Source organism: Temnothorax nylanderi, unplaced genomic scaffold (genome assembly GCF_030848795.1).
Source record: "Temnothorax nylanderi isolate EJ_2023f unplaced genomic scaffold, tnyl_v1.0 TNYL_tig0035_pilon, whole genome shotgun sequence".
In the NCBI taxonomy this organism is placed as follows: Eukaryota; Metazoa; Arthropoda; class Insecta; order Hymenoptera; family Formicidae; genus Temnothorax; species Temnothorax nylanderi.
This window is the reverse complement of record NW_027249097.1, coordinates 1,256,961-1,276,316: the sequence shown is the minus strand read 5'-3', so window position 1 is coordinate 1,276,316 and position 19,356 is coordinate 1,256,961. Positions and strand designations below refer to the sequence as shown.

Sequence of the window (19,356 nt, the reverse complement as noted above, 5' to 3'; positions counted from 1 at the left end):
AAAATATGTTTTGAGCCTTTTTTGGTCATATTAATATAGGTGTTTGTAGATGTATTAATATACGTTTGAAGTTTTTATTAAAACTGTATTTTTTATTAAAACTGTAGTTTTAATGACATTGTTTATTCATTAGCAATCGTCACTTCCACCTCTACGCCAGGCTCGATGGAGATGCTCGTGATTTGTTTCACAATCTCTGACGGCGAATACAAATCGATCACTCTCTTGTGAATTCGCATCTGGAATCGATCCCAAGTCTTCGAACCCTCGCCGCAAGGTGTTTTGCGGGTCGTTATCCTCAGAATCTTCGTTGGCATGCGAACAGGTCCTTTGACCTTCAATTTTTGCTTCTTCGCTCCATTGATTAATTCCGCACACACTGAAACAAAAATAATAATGAGTTATTAGCATTTAATTGTCAAATAATTAGCTAAATAAATTTCATTTGCCAAAATAAATGGTAATTTTGAGCCTGACTCACCTTTCTCGAGGGACCGAACATTGCGCGACGTGAGAGTGATACGGATTCGATGAATGGGAGTGACCTCCTGTCCCGGTTTCTCAGGATTGTCGACCTTGGTCGTCGCCTGAGAAATTAAAAAAAAAAGAACATCAATCCTTTTACAGACATAATACACAAAATATTTTGCGGTACATTAATAACAATTTCACGTTTCTTTTTTTTAATTCTTTGCAAATATACATCGCGCGGACGTTTGTTCGGAGTGGGTCCTAATCGGTTTCGGTTCGCCTAACCTAAATCGGTACCCGACGCGACGCGTACGACACGAATATATCGTCGCTACGGCAGAATTAAGTCTCTAAAATTGTTAAACAACGTTGCCCGAAGCACTTACCATGATTGATCCTTCGTACTGGCCGAGATAACCAATTTATACCGAGCAAAACTGATCAGCGCTGAACCAGTACTCCAATAATTTCCACGTGCAAGACGTAAGAGAGGGTTGGGCGTTTGGGCGTCGGGCAGCGCCACTTCCGCGACGATGACCGGAAGGGCGACCATAACCTGGCGTTTGTCCACGACATAACCTCAAATTCGTTCGCGGCGAAACGTGCGGTATGTATGTACATGCAGGCGTGTGTATGATGTAAACGATACATATTTTAAATGACAATAATGACTGACAGTAATATCGGCTTGAAGAACGTTATCGAATAGTGAGTGAACAAAGTGTTGCAAGATGACGATGCTCGTCAGCGCGTTATAAATGTATATATAAACACACGAGTTTCCTTCCAGTTTTGTCCAAAGACCCGAGAGGTATTTTGCACCGTAATAGGTATACTATTAATGATAAAAATCTGATAAAATGAGTCTCGCAATGATTCAGAGGCTTGTGATATCGAGCTGCAGAGGTAAGAGCCCGAGCATCCTGCATGGAAGGACGGCAGTGATAAACGCCTGGTTTCCTACGCGTTACACGTGCGTAATTCACCGGAAACCTTTTCACGATTCTGCAATCCGCCCGGAACGAATTAACGCAAAGGAGAACGAACGTGACGTCGTAGATAACATATCCACGTTTCAAATAAAGAAGAGACCGTCCAGGAGAAACAGAGTCGTGATAAGTGACAAGATTCTAAAGTCTAATGTAAGTGTTTGTTGTATGAAGGAATTAGGGGCATTGCCTCGCGCGAGCCTTGTAACGAGAAAAATGAGAGAGGAATATGTGTGAAAGAAATTTCTTTATTAGGCATGGAGCGTGAAAGCCTTGGCCACCGCTGAGGAATATAATTTGGAAGCTTTAGCTTACGGCCTGTTGGATCAGCAGTTATATATTCCCAGTAAAATATCTACATCGACCGATCGTAAGTATCTTTAATCTAACTGAGGTTTCTCGACGTTTCCTTCTTTTCCTCTGAAATAATATCAATAACATAAGTAAGCGATTGCGTGAGATTTCGTGAGATTGCTCATAAGTGAACGTAAGTTTTTGAGCTACACCTTGAGTGTAGGTATCGACCTTTTCGAGTTTATCAACACTGTCCCGTTCTCCCGTTTGATTTGTCGCTCAATCATGCTCGTGCATATAAAGAGCAGACGGTTAATTCGAATCGTCAGTGCTATCGGACACCATACTTAAGTTTTCGACTGGTAAGCTTGTGATTACACGAGAATTTTGTGTGAAATTTGAGTGTAAAATTTTCACCTCAAGGTAAATCGATATGTCTGATGTTCTTTTTATTGATATACATAATTATGCGAGGTTAATTATTTCAAAAAATAATATAATAAATTACGAACTATCAAATACAGTGAAGTGATTGTTATAATTACGAATCCTCATACGTTTTTCGTTGTGAAGAATTATCTTATCTTTGTGCATAATTGCAAGTCAAAATAAACATTGTTTATTTATACAACATAACAAAGCTTCATATCTGTATACCATATTTTATGAAGAGATATTAAAAATCGATTCAGATGCTTTAATTGGAAAAAAACAATGTAAAATAACAGCGTACTCCGTACCTAGAAAGTAGAAACTTTTGATAATTATGAAGGAGAGGGGCTTTCTCACCGATTTGGCTGAAACTCGACAATTTTGTGTATTTTGGTGCGTAAAACATGAATCTATAAGTTAAAATTGTCGCTCTCAATTAGGAAAAAAGTTATTAAGTACTAAAATTGACAGTTGCGTAGTTAGGATGTCTGTCATATCACTCATACCGATATGATGCAAATTACAGTAACAGTGCAGTACAAGGGCAACCTGCCCTATAATAGTCTGGCGCCTAAGCGCCTTACTTTAATTATGTGCTATTATTTGACTTTGTGTTTATTATACTTTGTATTTATATAGACTTTTTAATATACAAATTATTTTCTGCTTTAAAAGATGCATAAACTCTATTTCTATTATCTTTTTTAACTATATGATTAAAAAAGATAATAGAAATAGAGTTTACGCTTTTTTTAAAGCAGAAAATAATTGGTACAACCATATATGGTTAAAAAAGATAATAGAAATAGAGTTTACGCTTTTTTTAAAGCATAAAATAATTGGTATAACCATATATGGTTAAAAACGATAATAGAAATAGAGTTTATGCTTTTTTTTAAAGCAGAAAATAATTGGTAGATATATTGAAAAGTCTATATAAATATAACGTATAATAAATACAAAGTCAAATAGTACATAATTAACTTATAGATTCATGTTTTACGCACCAAAATACACAAAATTGTCAAGTTTCAGCCAAATCGGTGGGGAAGCCCCTCTCCTTCATAATTACCAAACTTATAAAGCATAATTTAGTTTGGAAGGATAAAGGAAGACACGCAAGCGACAATGAAACTGCCTATCCCTCTGGATTTGCCAAAAGAAGAATTGGAGGAATTAGTAGACAAAGCGAAGGATTGGGCGCTCATGAATGGGATATGCTTGAGATCGAAAAAAAATTTCGACAGAGATGTCTTGCAATTCGCGCCGTTCACGCTTTTCCCGTCGCCATTCCCCCGAGAGGAGTTTCACAACGCCTGTAATATCCAGATCATTTTGAATATACTCATACATAGAGTAGCTCACGATTATGATTTTTTAAAAGATACTTTGCAAGAGACTGTAAAGGTGGATGACTTTACTAAAAACTTGTTCAATATCTATGAGATTATTCACGAGGAAGGGACCGCTCAGAAAATATCCCTTGGCATGCTACGCTCAGATCTTATGTTAGACACAAGTTGTCCCAAGAAAGACACTAAAATGCCCAAGTCTCACTGTTGCTGGAAGCAAGTTGAGATAAATACAATTGCCTCTGGATTCGGTTGGCTAGGACCCGCGTCTACGCAACTGCATAAGTTTGTCTTGCAAGAGCTCGGCTACGCGGCCGAGCTGAAAAATCTTCCTGAAAATAATGCCCTACAAGCATTGTGTTCGGGTTTGACAGAAGCATGGAATCTATACGGCGACTCACAGTACGTTTGTAATTTCTATAAATTTACTTCTAATCTTGCAATTTATCATTATTTACTCAATCTTGTTTACCAGTTACATTATTTTATTTTATCATCGGTGGAGTATTTCAATTTTCTCATATTCAAAAATATGTGATTGTTTGCAGATCAGTTATTTTATTTGTTATCGAAGATATTACGTATAATATTTGCGATCAACGTTTTCACGAGTATGAAATACGAAAGCAGAATCCGAATATAAAAGTAATTCGTAGAAATCTGACGCAATTAGCGGCCACTGCGAGACTGGGCTCCAATATGGAGCTAATAGTGAACAATTATGTCGTGGCAGTAGTTTACTATAGATGCGGCTACGAGCCCGGTCAGTATCACACTCAAAAGGAATGGGACGCGAGGTTGCTGATCGAGAGGTCATTAGCAATCAAATGCCCGAGTATTCAATATCACTTAGCCGGCACGAAGAAGGTTCAACAAACTCTCGCAAAGCCCGGCATGGTTGCACGTTTCTTAAAGGATGAGAAGACGGCGGCGAAAGTCAAAGAAGTATTCACTGGTAGGCGATTGTTTTCTTATACATTGGAATAAGTTACAGAAAAATATTTGCTAATATTAATAATGCAACGTGTAATGATATTTATTATTTAATTGCATGTAAAGTGAAATTATATAGATTATATACAGAACAAAAATATCAAATATATGATTTTTCGTTTCAGGTCTTTATCCTCTGGACTTTGACAAATATGGGGACGCCGCTGTAGAAATGGGTATCTCGAATCCTCAGCGTTTCGTGTTGAAACCACAGAGAGAAGGCGGTTGTAATAACTTGTACGGGACGGATATCAAGGATTTTCTGGAATCTGTGAAATCGAAAGAAACTCGAGTAGCTTGGATTCTTATGGATCGGATTTATCCACCGGTGCACAGAAATTATGTTGTGAAATATGGAAACGGATATATGAATTTAGAGACGAAAGAGCTAGTTTCGGAGTTAGGCATATTCGGCGTTATCATTGGAGACGATAAGAATATTATACTGAACAAACAAGCTGGTCACATGTTAAGAACTAAATTATCCACTGATAATGAAGGCGGTGTAGCGAGCGGTCTAGGTGCTTGCGACAGCCCGTTTTTAATCGACTGATGCATAAAATGAATTAAATTGTAAAAATTATACTCGTTATGCAGCTACGTTATGTTATTCCTTTCTCAAAGCAATACTGTCTTCTATCATAAATCTGAAATTTGTATAATATAAATTGAAATTTTATACGTACATTTATAAGTACACAAATATATATACATATACACGCACACATATGTACAAATATATTGAAATTAAATGTATTTACCAATCAAAACTTTTATTCTATCATTAAAATAAATAAAATCCTTCCTACTGCTTCCAAGTCAAAGAATTAATTAAAATTAATTCGATTTGTTCTGTATCTTCTTTTTTTGCAGCCTTGCCTGATGTTATACATGCGGTGGCCAAGTACGAAGTAGGGCACGAACCACGAGAGATCTTTTTCTTCCGAGAAGGTAGCATTGTTATGTGGAACATTTCTGATCTCGAAAGCGGCAACCTATTGCAATTTTTGAGACGTTATGAGCAAAATCGTTACATGGAAGAGCTGGTTCATACCGAGAGCGAGTTAATGAATTATACTTATGCAGATTCTGGGTACCTTTACTTTATTTTCGTTACCAAATGCTTTTACATTCATGAACTTCACTGGGTGAAATAAATTGTAAAGAACTTAGACAAGTGAATATTTTCCAAAATAAATTTAGTAATTCTCGGTATCCAATAGGAAAAAGAGCCACTTGAAGGATGGCGATATTATCCTGGCGCAGGAAGCTGGGAATTTGGATAAGTACACGTTCTCCAATGCCATGGCGCAGTCTGTCAAGTTAGGCATATGGGAAGCATCGTTGAACCGCTATGTCGACTCAATCGAATTCGTTACGGAGGATCTAAAAGTTGGCAAGCAAATTCGAATGACGCAGCACGAGGTGTTGAGAAAACAGGGCGAATTATTCGCCCTTAGACATCGAATCAATCTAACGTCAGATCTGTTAGATACACCTGATTTTTACTGGGAACGAGACGACTTGGAAAGCTTGTATCAACGAATATGCGGATATTTTAGCCTCGCAAAACGTACGAGAGTAAGTATTCAATATATATCTTGTTGCCTTCTGTATGACACTGATATTTTTTTGTACGATATATATATTTTTTACACGCAGGTGATGAACGAGAGATTAAATCATTGCTTGGAACTGGTGAGCATTTTATCGTCGCATTTGAGCGATCGTCATCACGTTCGTTTGGAGTGGATGATTATCGTACTTATTATGGTGGAGGTAGCTTTCGAAGTTTTGCATTACATCGATCGGTACCTTGTAAAATAGCAACCTGATAGTAACAGATAATACCGCTTATGTTGTACACAAAAACCAAATACTATGTATACTATGTATATATTTCCTAAATATACATTACTGATACATTCTGCTCTAAAAATATTGTCTCGTCGAGTTTACAATTCGTATTCTAATTATCAATCAATTGCTCCAATGTATTTTACGGCATTGACCTTTCTATGAGACTTGAAAAGTTTGTCTATTTCTTACGAAATAAGATATCTTAATAAAGCAATATCATAGATAAAATTTCTTTTATTACTAATTTACAACATGATCGTTTGACAGTACAAATTCAGCAATCTTTGGTGGAATCACGAACCTATCGGGATTCTGTTCGAGCAGGCAAGCTAGGAGACGCGGAACGGAGAGAACAGTGCCCGATATTACCGCGGGGAAGTCCCTGCCGGTGGGCGTTTGATAGGCAATCAGTAATCGTTTGCTTAAATAGTCACCGTATGTTGATATATGACCGATCTCGATGTACTGATTCATGAACGGCGACCACATCTCGAAAGATACGCGCATTTCCTCACAAGATTGTAATTCGGACGCGGATCGCATAACGACACGGTAGTGATCGCACAGATCGTCGTACAACCTGCATACGGTCTCCAAAAGTTCCTCGAACAGTATTCTGTAATCTTCGCCCTTCGAGTCCTTCACTACGACAAAGGCATGCGCCACAGAAGCCTGACACGCCGCGAACAAACCAGAGGCGTGCGAATTTTGCGGCGTGTACTGTCTGCCGGTGGCGAAGTACTTGAGCGGGAAATGCTTGGGATTTATCAGCTGCTTCGTATGGAACGCCAGGAAAGAGATCAAGCTTGCGCCGCCGACCAGATGCATGCGATTCGGCGAGCCTCTCTCGACCTCGTTGTGATCCTGTATCACGAATGCGGCCATAGGATCCTCGTGATTCAAACCGGACGCTTCCACGAGGAGACTGCGGCTGAAATCCGTACCGATTAGCTTGATCATATCGTTCCCACCGAGAACTCGGCCCGCGTGCGCCAGCGTAGCGAGCTCGAACAAGGCCGCGTCGTTGCTTAAATAATAACAAATAGGATTCTTGTAGTCTAGCAGGTCTAGGCTCGTGCCAATGTCGACGTGACTCCTCCTATTCTCCTCTGATATCTTAGTCGCGCTGCCGACGCTCTTCATTATCACCGATTCGCCAACAGGCGTTCTAGGATCCAACTCGTTCGGCAACTTCAATACCCTTTCTATTACGTCTTCTTCCAGATCCCAGATCGCTTCCTTCATCGTCTTGAGATCTTGCCGTATGATCCTTGACTGCGTACGCAACTTGTGCACCTCCTGCTTCTGCTCGGCAGTATGCTCGGCGCTTTGCAGGATTTTCACGCGATCGACGAGTTCGGTATTGTGGTCCTCTAATGCGTATTTGTCGGCGACCATCTTTATATAAAAATTCCAAGCTTCCTTCAATTGAACTATGTCCACGTCCATCCCGCGCGATGCTAGATTCTTCTGCAGTTTATCCACATTGGCAAATCTTTCATCGAAGTCCAGATACGGAGACAGATACGCGAACGCTTTGTAAGCCTTATTACCGGAAATGTACAGTGCCGAACTGTAGTGTCGCTCGAAGCTCAAGAGGAAAGTTGTTCGACGAACATCGCGCATCAAAGTTCTGTACGTACGCTTTAAAGCGTAAGTGAATCTACATAGATTGTTAGTCATCGTGTCCCAATTTAAAATCTCTCTCACGTCATAGTGAAGATACGGTAATTCGAAATGAATTATGAGATACCTCTATTCGTTTCTTTTCATCACTTTAGCATTTGGCTCAGCATCCATGTCCTTTTTATCAGGGTCTTCCCGGGTCACGGTGTCGATCTTCCGCTTCTGTGGCGTAACGTAACTTCCTTTGCCCGCCGCTCTTTCTGACTCTTCGATACTGTATGGCTCCAATTCAAGCGCTTTCATTCGCCGTTTGTGCGCCTTGGTATTGAAGTGAGTATGCAAAGCGGCGTTTGTTATAAAATACCTCCTAGAATCAAATAATGCATTTCTTAGTTTTAATAATGTGGATATTGTTATTTATATTTCATAAAAACATTTTGTTACTCCAATGTCTATCTTTATCAATATAGATTAATTGTAATCTCGGTTCTTTAATCACATTTAGTTGACGATGTGTTACTTATAGTACGTCATTTTGAAATAACACTCTTTTGCCCATTTCTATCAATATAGATTAATTTTAATCTCAGTTTAACTTGTTTTTTATCTTTTTTAATTCTTATAACTAGAAAAAAAAAGAAAAAAGTTAAACCGAGATTAAAATTAATCTATATTAGTAGAAATGGATAAGAGAATGTTATTTCAAAATGACATACTATAAGTACTTAACACATCATCAACTCATATGTGATTTAATGTATATTATCAGGTAAATATACTTTAAAAGGAAGATAATGTTATCCCCTCTATAAAAATACATGCTGTATATTGTAATATTGTTCTTCACGGAATATCTGATGAAAACATACAGTTAAAGTTTCCTCATGTTACAGTGGAGAAGTAATGGTTTCTATACATATAATAATAAATGTTTATTTATTTAATTCCTCAAGTACCAAATTGTAATTGGAGGGGTAAAAGCCATAGTGGTGTGAGTCCTTAAGATATTGACTCGTATACATAGATGCAATCTATACAATATATAAATTGCATCTATGCTCACGAGTCAATATTTTAAAAAATTTGACTTACACCACTGTGGTTTTAATCCCTTCAATTATTTCAATTCTCGCGTTATCAAGTAGGAGTTGCCTTCCTCCCTTCACCGTCATACAGCACAAAATAACTCAAACTTGTAATAATTTGTCGTTTTCACGTTAATCACTTTGCGCGAGAGGTTAGGTTAGATCGCACTAGGACTTACGCGCAATGCACGCAGTAATGCTGCGCCGCTCCCGGCTTGTCAAAATCCACCTCCTGGTTCAGCAGCTTCTTCACGTTTTCCTCCTTCAGATCCTCGTCGATCTAGAAATCACGGATACGCGGTTATCGGCGAGCGACGATCGCGAGGAGCGCGAGGACACGTCCGCGGGGTGTGGGCCGGCCACGTGTCGAAGAGGTTATGGTTACACAAAATCGGCGCAAACTGGTGTAAACTCACCTCGTCCAGGTCCTTCGTTCTCCGTTTCGTTCGCCAACCTTTTTTCAGATGCGTATCGCCTCTGTGATACTTCTTGCGTTTGTACGTCATCGTCGAGAATCTACGAAGTCACCCGGTCGAATTCGACGGGCACGTGAGAAATTCGTAAATATCGCTGCACGTAGCCACTTCCGTATTCGCATGATCGAGCGCATCGGAAGCGATGGCGTTTGTGGAGCGGTGGAGTATATCGCAAAATTTTGAAATTGGTGATAGATATTTATATTTAACCTCTGCCTTGCGGTTTCGGATGGACTTCCGTGTAATACAATATTTTATTCGCTCTTTCTTCATCACATCTATGTTCGTCTACTTAATTTACATTACTTCGCGTTACTTAATCTTATTTTTCAATTTTACATTTCAACATTTATAGGTACATTAATTTACTTTTATAATATAATTTATCTTTCAAGTGTCTTGTTATTTATCTTATATAATTCATAAAACTCAGTCTCCTATTTCCAAATTCAAAGTGGAGGAATGAAGAAGGAGTTGGGAAAGGAGCCGAGTATTTTTTTTTGCACGATAACCGTCGGATTCTCCAACGAAACGCGTCGCGACGTTCGAATCCGCCCGCCTTTCGCGCCAATCGCGCCTCAGCTCCGCCGCGCCTCTTTCGGCCGCCGACAGATGGAGGCACGCGGCGCCGAGGCAGGTCGCGCGGCCAGCGTCCGGCACGGGCGTTAATTCAAACCGTGCGCGCACGGCGGGCGGACGTTGGTGGTGGGGGTACCCATCCATTTTGAAAGTAAAAATGTACTGTGCGATCCGGGATTTTCGTCGGTCGGGGTCGGACGCGGACGGTACGCCGCGCGGAGGGTAAAAAAGCCTGTGGGGACGCAGGCACTGGCAAGGCAAGGCAGACGCCGTCGTTTGCGGGTCGTGGCCTCTTACTAACCGCGCGCGCGGAGTGGCCGCGCGTAAAATGACGTAGAGGTGTCCGTGTCCCGTGCGGGCGTGTGAGCGCGCGCGCGCGCGCGCTTCCGACGTGTGTGGTACTACTGTGGTGAGCGGAAACGGTGCGCGCCGCGGGTTGTGTGTATGTGCTCCGTCGGTCGCGGCGCGCCGTCGTAGCGGATCGGGCGGTAGCGTTGGGTAGCGTATACGGGAAATTGGCCGCGCGGTGGCTTCGCCAATGGATGCCAGGCAGCACGGGCACGGGACGCCATTTTGATATACGGGCGCACGTCAAGCGCCTCCTCGTCCTCGCCATCGCAGTGAAACGCGCTACGCGAGTACGCTCTCACCGCCGCCGTCTGCGTTAGGGAGAAACTCGCACGGCGCGGGCCGAATTCGGGCGTTACGCGAGAGCTGGCCGGGCAACGCGAGGCGGCTGCTGGCGTGCTGCGTGCCGTGGCGCGACGGATCCCCGTGAGTTTCGTTGACAAGTGACAGGTGAATCGATCGGGGCCTACGAGAAAGAGAGAGAGAGAGAGAGAGAGAAAGAGCAAGAGCAAAGGAAGTTCTTCGCCGTTCGTCATCGTCGTCGTCGTCGCCGTCGTCGCCGTCGTCGTCATTGTCGTCGTTGTCGTCTCGTTTGTTGCGGTCTCGCGAGGCGAGAGTGCGGAGCGGAACGGAGCGGAGTGGAGCGAAGCGGAGCGGATCGGATCGGAAGCCGAGCCGAGCCGAGCCGAGGCGGTACTGTGCCGTGCCGTGCCGTACTGTGCTACACTGTGCCGTCGTACTGTGCCGTGCACTCCACGCGCGTGAACGCGCGAGTCGCTCGCACGCCCGCTGCTGAATCGTCCTGTCCCGTTCCCCCCCCGGTGGCGCGACCCGATTTTTCGTGCACGCGGCGTGCGCGGACGCCCCGCGGGAGCGTCGTACGCCGTTACGCGGCGACGAGCGGGCAGTCCGGGGGCGGCGGTACGGCAGGGAAAAGCCGCCGCCGCCGTCGTCGTCGCCGTCTCGTTTCGCGCGCGCGAGCGCGAGAGCGAGTGAGCGAGCGTGCGGACGACGAATAAAGGAGGAGAAAGACGGAAAGTGTGCGCGCGTGTGTGTGTGTGTGTGTGTGCGCGTGTGTGCGTGCGAGAGAAAAGAGGCGGAGGAGAAAGAGCGTGAGAGAGAGACAGAGAGAGAGAGAGAGAGACAGAGATAGAGGGAGAGCGCGAGAGACAGACGGTATCGAAGAGGCCACCGGCCGACTTCGGTGCAGGACAAGACGATCCGATGTCGGGAGCGGGTCGCGACCCCGTGTCGACCCGCGGTCGTCCTCGTCCTCGCCTCCGCCCCCGCACGTCGTCGCCGTCGTCGCCGTCGCCGTCGCCGTCGCCGTGCGTCGTGAGAGCAGCAGCAGCAGCAGGACGCTCCACGCGTCGTAAATGTGCCCCCGTGCTCGCCCATGTGCTGCACCTCCTTCTGCTTCTCTGCCCGCTGCCCCTGCGTGCCCTGTAAGCCCGGAGCACACCACCCCGAGACTAGCACGCCCGCACTCGCGCGCACTTTGTACCCGCGAACATGGCCAAGATCCTCAACAAGGACCCCGTCACGTACGAGAAGGAGAGGGAGAACTTCCTCAAGGACCTCCGACACTTCCACGAGACCCGAGGGTAAGTCGAAACACACATACACCTCTTTCTTTTTCTCTCTCTCTCTCTCTCTCTCTCTCTCTCTCTCTCTCTCTCTCTCTTTCGCTCTCTCGATCTTCTTTCTCCGTTCGTCGCGCGAGATCTCTCCCGCGAGCGCGTCCCCCTTCTCCTCTCCTTCTCCACGTCTCGCGTACGTTTGTCTTCAGCTCAGATCGCTTCCCCCCTGCCCCCTCGACCGCGATCCGCGCGATCGCCCGAGACCGATCGACGATCGGAAGCCGCGACGACGCGACGCGGCGAGCGAGCGAGCGCGTTGAGGTTAGGTTCGACTCCGTTCTCTCGACTCGTTCAGCTTTGAGGACAAAGGTTCCAACGGTTTCTCATTTACCGGGCCGCAGGCGTGTCTTTTCGCGTGACGCTTTTGCCTCGCGCGTCTCCGAGGAAAACTCCTCGCGGAAGGACGCGGACCTCGGTTCGGTATACACGAATCGTACCCTCATATATATATATACACACGTACGTACACGTATATACACGTATCTGTGTAGTAGAACCGATATAGCGTCGAGATATTCTCGAAATGCCGAGACGGTGTAAAACGTAAATACGCTTTGAGCGTCCTGTTGTTGCCGCCGATTCGATTTAGCTCCGGATTCTCGTATCGCGATTACGTGAACTCCCGCGGATCTTTTTTACGACGCGAAAAACGGAAATAACGCGTCGTTACGCATTGCCGTTTCGTAAGGCACGCGTTGCGATTCAGACGCGTTTCGTTCGACGGATTCGAAAACTGCATTTTCCATCGACGCGCTGTTTTCTCGAGAGATTCTCGAAATCGATAAAATTTTGCATTTGAGATTCCACGAATGTGAATACTTGTCTCTCACCGTTACAAGTTCTATCGACGAATAAAAATATTATATATATATATATATATTTGATCTTTAACGCAGATTAATTAAGCATAAACATTTATTTTCGTAAAGAGAATCTATTGAAAAATACCACAAATTAATAAACGATTGTTACTCGTGATATTTTTTTACGAAATCCTGAACAGGAAAGACTGCTTTTTGATTTATGAAAAATTAATTAGCTGACAGCGTAAAATTCGCTTCCAAACCAAACTTTCCAGTATTTCAAAGATTTCTTCTTTACTGATTTCAGGACTCTCTTCAAGAAGTCTCCGAGGATAAATGGGAAGGATATAGATCTGTATTTGCTGTATGTGGTGGTGACCGCTCATGGAGGATGGATTAAGGTGAGTGTCTTTATTTTCATTCTATCAAACTGAAAGAGCTTTAATTATTGTGGCCCATCCAATTAGCCGGCGCACCTAATTATATTTAGAAAAAGAAAGATCGCGTATATGTAATATCTACGGATTAATATTAACGATGTTTTTTAACATCCCGTTGCAAAGTATCGCTTAACAAGACGTATAAAAACATCGCGGCATTGTTACGCGAAAAATAACCCCGTTGCGTGTGTAATACGAAGTCGCACATCGCAACGCAGTTTATAATTAACGATTAAGGAATACGGTGGATTCCGGCGATAAATAATTATTTGCAAAATAATCACCGTGGCCGCCATCTCGTTTTGATTAAAGGTCCACGACGGACGAGACGCGAAATGAATTTTCGCCAGCCTCGCTTTTAATTAGCATCCGGTTGCAATTGATTTTGCCGGAACCAAAGTCGACGTTACGTAAAAACGCGGCGAGCGCCCGAGGATAATATCGAAAATTACCGCGGAAGGTAGAAATTGTGTATCGATGAACGTGTATATATATCCCTTTCGAGAGCTGCCGTTCTATTCTTTCACGTTAAATTACATTTAACAAATGACCCACATATATGGAGGAGTAAAAGCCATAGTGGGGTAAGTCAAATTTTTAAAAATATTGACTCGTGTGCATAGATGCAATCTATACAACATATAAATTGCATCTATGCACACGAATATTTTTAAAAACTTGACTTACCCCACTATGGCTTTTACCCCTCCATATATACACGTACATTTTGACCCACAATGCGTGAAAAACAATTTAACTATTCCCGAAGCGTATATTCAACGTATTTGGCAAAAAATGTGCAAACAACGGTCGATCGAATTAGTCACTCTTTCCTTGGAAAAAAAAATCAAAGATCTCTTTTTCGCAACCTTCGTCGAACCCGTCGACAGATTCGCTCGCAGGATCTATCTCTAGATCGTTCTCGAGTAAATTTCGATCTTCGAGCGATCGAGAGTATTTTTTTCAGGCGTTACGCAAGCGAGAGTGGTACGCGATTTCCGAAATGCCGATCTCCTCGCGTCTCGCGCTCGACGAATAGTACCATTATTAGTACGACTAACTATAACTTACGAGAATTTTGGCATCGGCGGAGCAGATAGCGCGGGCAGAGACGTGGCCCAGATTCCGCGATGAGGGGAGCTCTATAAAGCTACAGGCGGCTTTAATTTCTTCGCTGATAATCGCACCGTCCGCGTCCTCGCGTTTACGGCGGGATTAAAACGCTCGCTTTCACCTATCGCGCGTTTAAACGCGACAAATCGGTGTACCTGGAAGTGGAATAACCGACGCGGCTCGCCTCGACGTAGTTCGAAGCGAATGAGGAAACGAGAGAAAAGGAAAGATTATGAAATGTTAGTTACGGAACGAAAGTACGGACGTTAGCGTTAGCTTTCGTTTCCAGGAAAATTATGGAAGAAATATTCCAGGCATCCCAAATATTCACTCTTCATTCACTGATTCTTCAAATAATTTTACGTTTCGCCGTTTTCCGTTTTATCTGCCTGCACTTTTTGCATCTTGTTTTTCTACCTTTTTTCCCCCCTCTGACTATCCAAATTTATCTTCAACGCGAAAAGAGAGGGGGAGAGAGAGAGACAAGAAAGGAAGAAATATGTAAAACGTCGCTAAGAAAACGGGCCTCGCGACAGATGGTGCGCGATTCGATTTCGCGGACATTTCCGCTCGACAGCGCGGATTGTAACCCGCGTTATTCCCCGTCGCATTAATTATCCGGGCGACACGTCGTGAAACACGCCATTGTCGTGACTCGTGTCCCTTTCTTTACGAGCGTGGCCGCGCGGCGAAACGAGAGAGCCGAGGCGAGCCGATACGCGCGCGCGACTCGGCGCGATTTCGCCGCGATGTTTACGACCGATTGATTATCGGCCCGACTCTCGGTAACGACGAAGGTGGTTCTGCGCGTTTGGCGAAACCGCGCGCGCGGCGATAAGTGACCACCACGCGTGGTGCGTCCCCAGTGGTTATCGCGTTATCACGCTCGTGTTTCTCGTCGCCGACGAGAGGCCCGGCTAAATCTTTTTATCGCCGGCTCGTCTAGTCGTTCTCGAGCGAGAATTTTTTTTTCAACGCGGCGTAATCGCTTTCGACGCGATATCGCGATAACGCGAAAATCTATCGCTCCGGACTGGCCTCCTCGCTATTTAAAGCGCCGCCGCGCTCGTCTTTCACGCGACGACGCGTCTTTCTCGTCGTGTCGCGCGATCGGCGTTATCAGCCTTCGAAGTGCGTTCGCGCCGCCCGCGATGACATAACTCGCGTGTCGAGACTTCGCGCGCGCGCGCGCGCGCTTTCTTCCTTCCTTTCTTCTCGCGCCCGTTCTCCTCAACCTTCGGCGCGGGTTTCTCCGGAGAAAGAACGTAGTGGCGCCAATGATCGAAGAACCGGCGGGCGGTGCAACGGGAGGTGGAGCGATGACGGGTCTGGGGAGGGGGGACTTGGAAGAGTCACCAACGCATATGGTCATCGGAGGTTAATAACTCCTCCGGTTGTCAACCGTACGATAATTATAACGTTCGTACCGTAATGTGCGACTGTCCTCGAACGTAATAATCTTTAAATTTGAGCCATTTAAGGTGTAATCGACTTTCGACGTTTCCCAGCATCGATTATCGAATTTCGATAGTATTGCCCAATATCCTTAGACTGCAATATACATATAGAATTAGGATACAATATAGTATATAGTATAATAGACATGTATGGATTATTAGTTAGACATATATGTATATATTTGAGACTATCGGTTTGAGACCGATCGAGCGATTGGTCCGCATCCGTCTAGATGAAAACATTAGGACAACGTGGATGCGATGTGGGGTCAAGGTCGTACGTGGGGGGGGGGGCATCATACTAGGCGGGTGAGATAGATCATGAGGCGATGGCAAAGAGAAAGAGGGAGAGGGAGAGGAAAAGGAGAAGGAGGGGGGGCGAAGGGAAAGCAGAGAAAGAGAATGAAGGGGGAAAGAGAATGGGAGGATTGGGAGGTAGAGGAGCAAGCGGCTCTCGAGGTGGAGGTGGCGGATGGTGGAGGTGGAGGTGCTGCGAAGGCTTCCCCTCAACAAGTGTGATCGAAGCACCGAGGCTCGTCGCTAAACTATATGACGTGCAAACTGGCCGGTCGGAATGCCTCGCCTGACGCGCGAACGCGAATAGTTTCGTCGCGGCGACTATCGGTCGCTGTGTCACGGCCTTATCTCGAAATTCTCGTGATGGATGAGCTGCCCCGCGAAGCTTCGGAAACTCCCGCGTATATAGTGACGTCCGTTCTAAACGCGAGATACTTTTATACGAGCAGCCGTAAATCGGCCGAAGTAACGAAACCTTAAGAAAAAAATTCACGGAGTGATTCTCGGAAAAAAACGCTAAGATTTTTTTTCATCGTCGTAATATCGAGGTAAATCGAGGAAGGAAAACTGAGGGCGTGACTTGAAAAATTGCCACGAAAGACGCGACATGGATATCTCGCGATATAATCAACGATCGGTCGGATCGAAGCGCGATTGATTGATTACGCCTAATCGCGAAGAGAGAAGCGCCGATAACGACGATTATAATTAGATTCTCTTCAGCGGAGGGATTTTACGGTTGGCGAGACGTCCTTCGCGCTCGTACAGTTGCGACGGCACATCGTCGACGACGAAAGTTGTTCCCTTTGTACGTGGACTTCGGTATTGCGCTCGGAGCATCGGGTTCACCGGGAGCGGCGTATTGCGTTACCGGGGTGAAATTATTGTCCGCGACGCGCACGGCGGACGGTTCGGCTCGCGCGACAAAACCTGTGCCGACTCGGTCGGCCGTCTTCCGCAGAGGCACCGTACTTTGCGGAAAGTTCAGTAAGCCCGGAGAGAATGTGAGAGAGAAAGAGGAAGGAGAGGGAGGGAGGGAGAGAGAGAGAAAGAGAAAGCTTTGCGGATTCTCTAAAGCTGCTTTTGTCTACGCCCTGCCTCACCGACGGAAGCGACCGCGCCGAGCTGTAATTAGTGTTTTACAGACGGCGGCGGTACCGAGACGACGAAGGATTAGCAGTATAAAAATGGCCGGATGATTTTTTTCGCGTTGGAAAACCTCTTAGAGTCAGCTGCGCCCGACGGTTTCTCCGTGACCGAATTAATTAAATAGCGAGCTCCCCGGTGAAAATTATCCCTCTTTCACGCAGCGACTTTGAAGTATCTTGCAAAAGAATTCCATCTTTAGTTTTCAATTTTGAAATAAAGTGCAAGTGTAGACATGTTTAGCCGAAGGTAACACACGTATAATTTTTTATGTTGCGGAGTTTGTTTTCCTTTCACGATTTTTAGAAGGCCCGGCGAATATTAATTTCGTTTTTCGACGCAATTAATCCACGGGGTTTAAGAAGAAGCGTAGCCAATCAACGTTCGCGCGGCTAACTAACTTCGTTTCTACGAGACAGCGTATAGGGATATGTGTGCACGTTTAACGGGAACGACGGGAGGGCGGCTTTTTCGTCCTGTACGTGTTAAAAGTTCGGACGTCCTCTTTCGCACAAACGCCTCTTTCTTCGCTCTCTCTTGGCAGGAACAACCTTGACGTTTATTAGAAACTCTGCGGTCTCGGTGCGTGAGGCCGCGACGCGTTAAACCAGACGCCGCCGTTTGAAAGTCCGCGTAGAAAGAAGCGGGACTTTATTTTAGCGCGTTTTTCGCAGCTTCGTTTCGACATCGCCGTCGAACACGCGCATCCGCAATCGAAATATGTTCCTCAAGCGAAAACGAAGGTTTTCCGCTCTTTCACGCGTGATGCCGAGCGATACCGAGTTGCGTGTGTCACCCGCTCCGAGCCTCGTCGCCAATCGCCAAGCGGCTTTATCTCGGTTCTCCGGTTTCGAACGTGTCGCTCGCTGGTGAACCGAGGAAGCGAATCCCGCGTAATCGCATTACCATCCTCCCCGTCGTCTCGCAAAGCGTCCATTGCTATATGAATAATTCGCTCGTGCGTTACGTAAGGTCTTCGAAATATAGGCGGAGATTGGATTATATCGGTAATCGAACGTACGACATTATTAAGGCGAGATTGCGGTAAAGAGCGCCGCTGCCTCTCGCTCGCTCGCGCGCCGTAGAGAATAAATTCCGTCTTGCACGATCGTGGCACGCGAAATTTAACGCCGTTAACGCACGAGGCGTCACGGATCATCTAAGATGATTCGCCAGAAATGTAGCTCCGTAGCTATTTCTCTACGGTCATTATCGGAACGGCGCCGCGGCGCGGCGATTGCCAAACGCGCGGCAACGAGCACACGCTTAAGTGGAAGCGTTTTACATAAATTACCAGAAGCTTTCAAAATCTCCTCGCTCTTAGCGCGTACGAAATATGTTCCGAAAATTCTGAAACGAAATGCCTAAAAATACCGATCCCTCGCGCGATGAGAAGTGCGCGCGAGGGCGACGAGCAAACGCGAGCGGCGTTAAAAGCGGCGCTTGTGCGCGCCGTCATAAAATTCGTCCTCTCAAGGTGTGTAAAAGGGTATACGGATCCGCTCTCTCCCGCGACTAACGAAGCGGACGCATTTCTAATCCTAGAGCGGTTCGGGAAGCCAGCCGCCTCTCCTCGAAACCGATGCCGCCCGATACGTCGACATTAAAAGCCTCGCCTCTCCCTGCCCCTCTCCTCTCGCGCTTCGTCTCGCATCGTAATTACGTTCTCCCGGAATTCGGTATAAACGGAAGCGGAGGCGAGAGAGGTGTCGTCGCGCCGCGCGACTAATGAACGAATCAATCTCGGTTTCGAAAAGGAAGAGCAGGAGCCTCTCCGGTCACCAAATATCCTCTCGACCTTTTCAGCGCGAACTTTTCCATTTTATTCAAGCGACGAATTGCAACGATAAATTCTACAAGAGGTTTGTTAAAGCAATATGAGAGAATAATAGGTAGAAGCCAATAATACGAGCTAAATACAAGATATTATATTAATAAAAAACTCAATTCGCAAT

General features: G+C 45.2%; 5 protein-coding genes across 15 annotated transcripts in view; 2 read left to right on the top strand and 3 right to left on the bottom strand.

The window, feature by feature from the left end:
• Positions 1-71: 71 nt before the first annotated feature.
• Positions 72-998, bottom strand: Rps20 (ribosomal protein S20). Its single transcript, XM_071703596.1, has 3 exons — positions 858-998; positions 482-587; positions 72-379 (listed from the first exon to the last, which is right to left on the bottom strand). Exons 1-3 carry the CDS (start codon positions 858-860, stop codon positions 123-125), a joined length of 366 nt encoding a protein of 121 aa, XP_071559697.1. The 5' UTR covers positions 861-998; the 3' UTR covers positions 72-122.
• LOC139771080 (glutathione synthetase) lies at positions 997-6,619 on the top strand. 6 transcript variants are annotated; one of them, XM_071703572.1, is made up of 6 exons: positions 997-1,179; positions 1,262-1,613; positions 1,716-1,830; positions 5,405-5,624; positions 5,755-6,112; positions 6,194-6,619. In XM_071703572.1, exons 2-6 carry the CDS (start codon positions 1,332-1,334, stop codon positions 6,356-6,358), a joined length of 1,140 nt encoding a protein of 379 aa, XP_071559673.1. In that variant the 5' UTR covers positions 997-1,179; positions 1,262-1,331; the 3' UTR covers positions 6,359-6,619. The 6 variants fall into 6 exon arrangements, with proteins under 6 accessions (XP_071559673.1, XP_071559672.1, XP_071559670.1 ...); XM_071703571.1 differs by having other exon boundaries at positions 997-1,613; XM_071703569.1 differs by lacking the exons at positions 997-1,179; positions 1,262-1,613; positions 5,405-5,624; positions 5,755-6,112; positions 6,194-6,619 and adding exons at positions 3,290-3,940; positions 4,087-4,493; positions 4,657-5,301.
• On the bottom strand, positions 6,608-8,074 carry LOC139771082 (serine--tRNA synthetase-like protein Slimp). Its single transcript, XM_071703577.1, has one exon. It carries the CDS (start codon positions 8,072-8,074, stop codon positions 6,632-6,634), a length of 1,443 nt encoding a protein of 480 aa, XP_071559678.1. The 3' UTR covers positions 6,608-6,631.
• Positions 8,075-8,146: 72 nt separating this feature from the next.
• On the bottom strand, positions 8,147-9,721 carry LOC139771092 (zinc finger protein 593 homolog). Its single transcript, XM_071703594.1, has 3 exons — positions 9,519-9,721; positions 9,282-9,382; positions 8,147-8,384 (listed from the first exon to the last, which is right to left on the bottom strand). The coding sequence occupies exons 1-3, from the start codon at positions 9,606-9,608 to the stop codon at positions 8,147-8,149; spliced, it is 429 nt and encodes a 142-aa protein (XP_071559695.1). The 5' UTR covers positions 9,609-9,721.
• A 348-nt stretch (positions 9,722-10,069) lies between these two features.
• The window catches only part of Bap170 (Brahma associated protein 170kD), a 48,809-nt gene continuing 39,522 nt past the window's right edge, over positions 10,070-19,356 (top strand). For 2 of the 6 annotated variants that reach the window (XM_071703541.1, XM_071703538.1), the window contains exons 1-2: positions 10,071-12,109; positions 13,256-13,349. In XM_071703541.1, coding sequence (XP_071559642.1) covers positions 12,018-12,109; positions 13,256-13,349 — 186 coding nt within the window. In that variant the 5' untranslated portion in view covers positions 10,071-12,017. Of the gene's footprint in view, positions 12,110-13,255; positions 13,350-19,356 lie in introns of all 6 variants that reach the window. The other 4 variants (XM_071703542.1, XM_071703539.1, XM_071703540.1 and 1 more) reach the window with 3 other exon arrangements.

Coding starts and splice junctions, on each gene's coding strand:
- Rps20 (XM_071703596.1), bottom strand. Junction 380..481: donor TGTTCGGTCCCTCGAGAAAG/GTGAGTCAGGCT, acceptor TTTTTGTTTCAG/TGTGTGCGGAATTAATCAAT.
- LOC139771080 (XM_071703569.1), top strand. CDS start 3,315: ATGAAACTGCCTATCCCTCTGGATTTGCCAAAAGAAGAATTGGAGGAA. Junction 3,941..4,086: donor AATCTATACGGCGACTCACA/GTACGTTTGTAA, acceptor GATTGTTTGCAG/ATCAGTTATTTTATTTGTTA. Junction 4,494..4,656: donor AGTCAAAGAAGTATTCACTG/GTAGGCGATTGT, acceptor TTTTCGTTTCAG/GTCTTTATCCTCTGGACTTT.
- LOC139771082 (XM_071703577.1), bottom strand. CDS start 8,074: ATGACTAACAATCTATGTAGATTCACTTACGCTTTAAAGCGTACGTAC.
- LOC139771092 (XM_071703594.1), bottom strand. CDS start 9,608: ATGACGTACAAACGCAAGAAGTATCACAGAGGCGATACGCATCTGAAA. Junction 9,383..9,518: donor GAACGAAGGACCTGGACGAG/GTGAGTTTACAC, acceptor CGTGATTTCTAG/ATCGACGAGGATCTGAAGGA. Junction 8,385..9,281: donor CATTACTGCGTGCATTGCGC/GTAAGTCCTAGT, acceptor ATTTGATTCTAG/GAGGTATTTTATAACAAACG.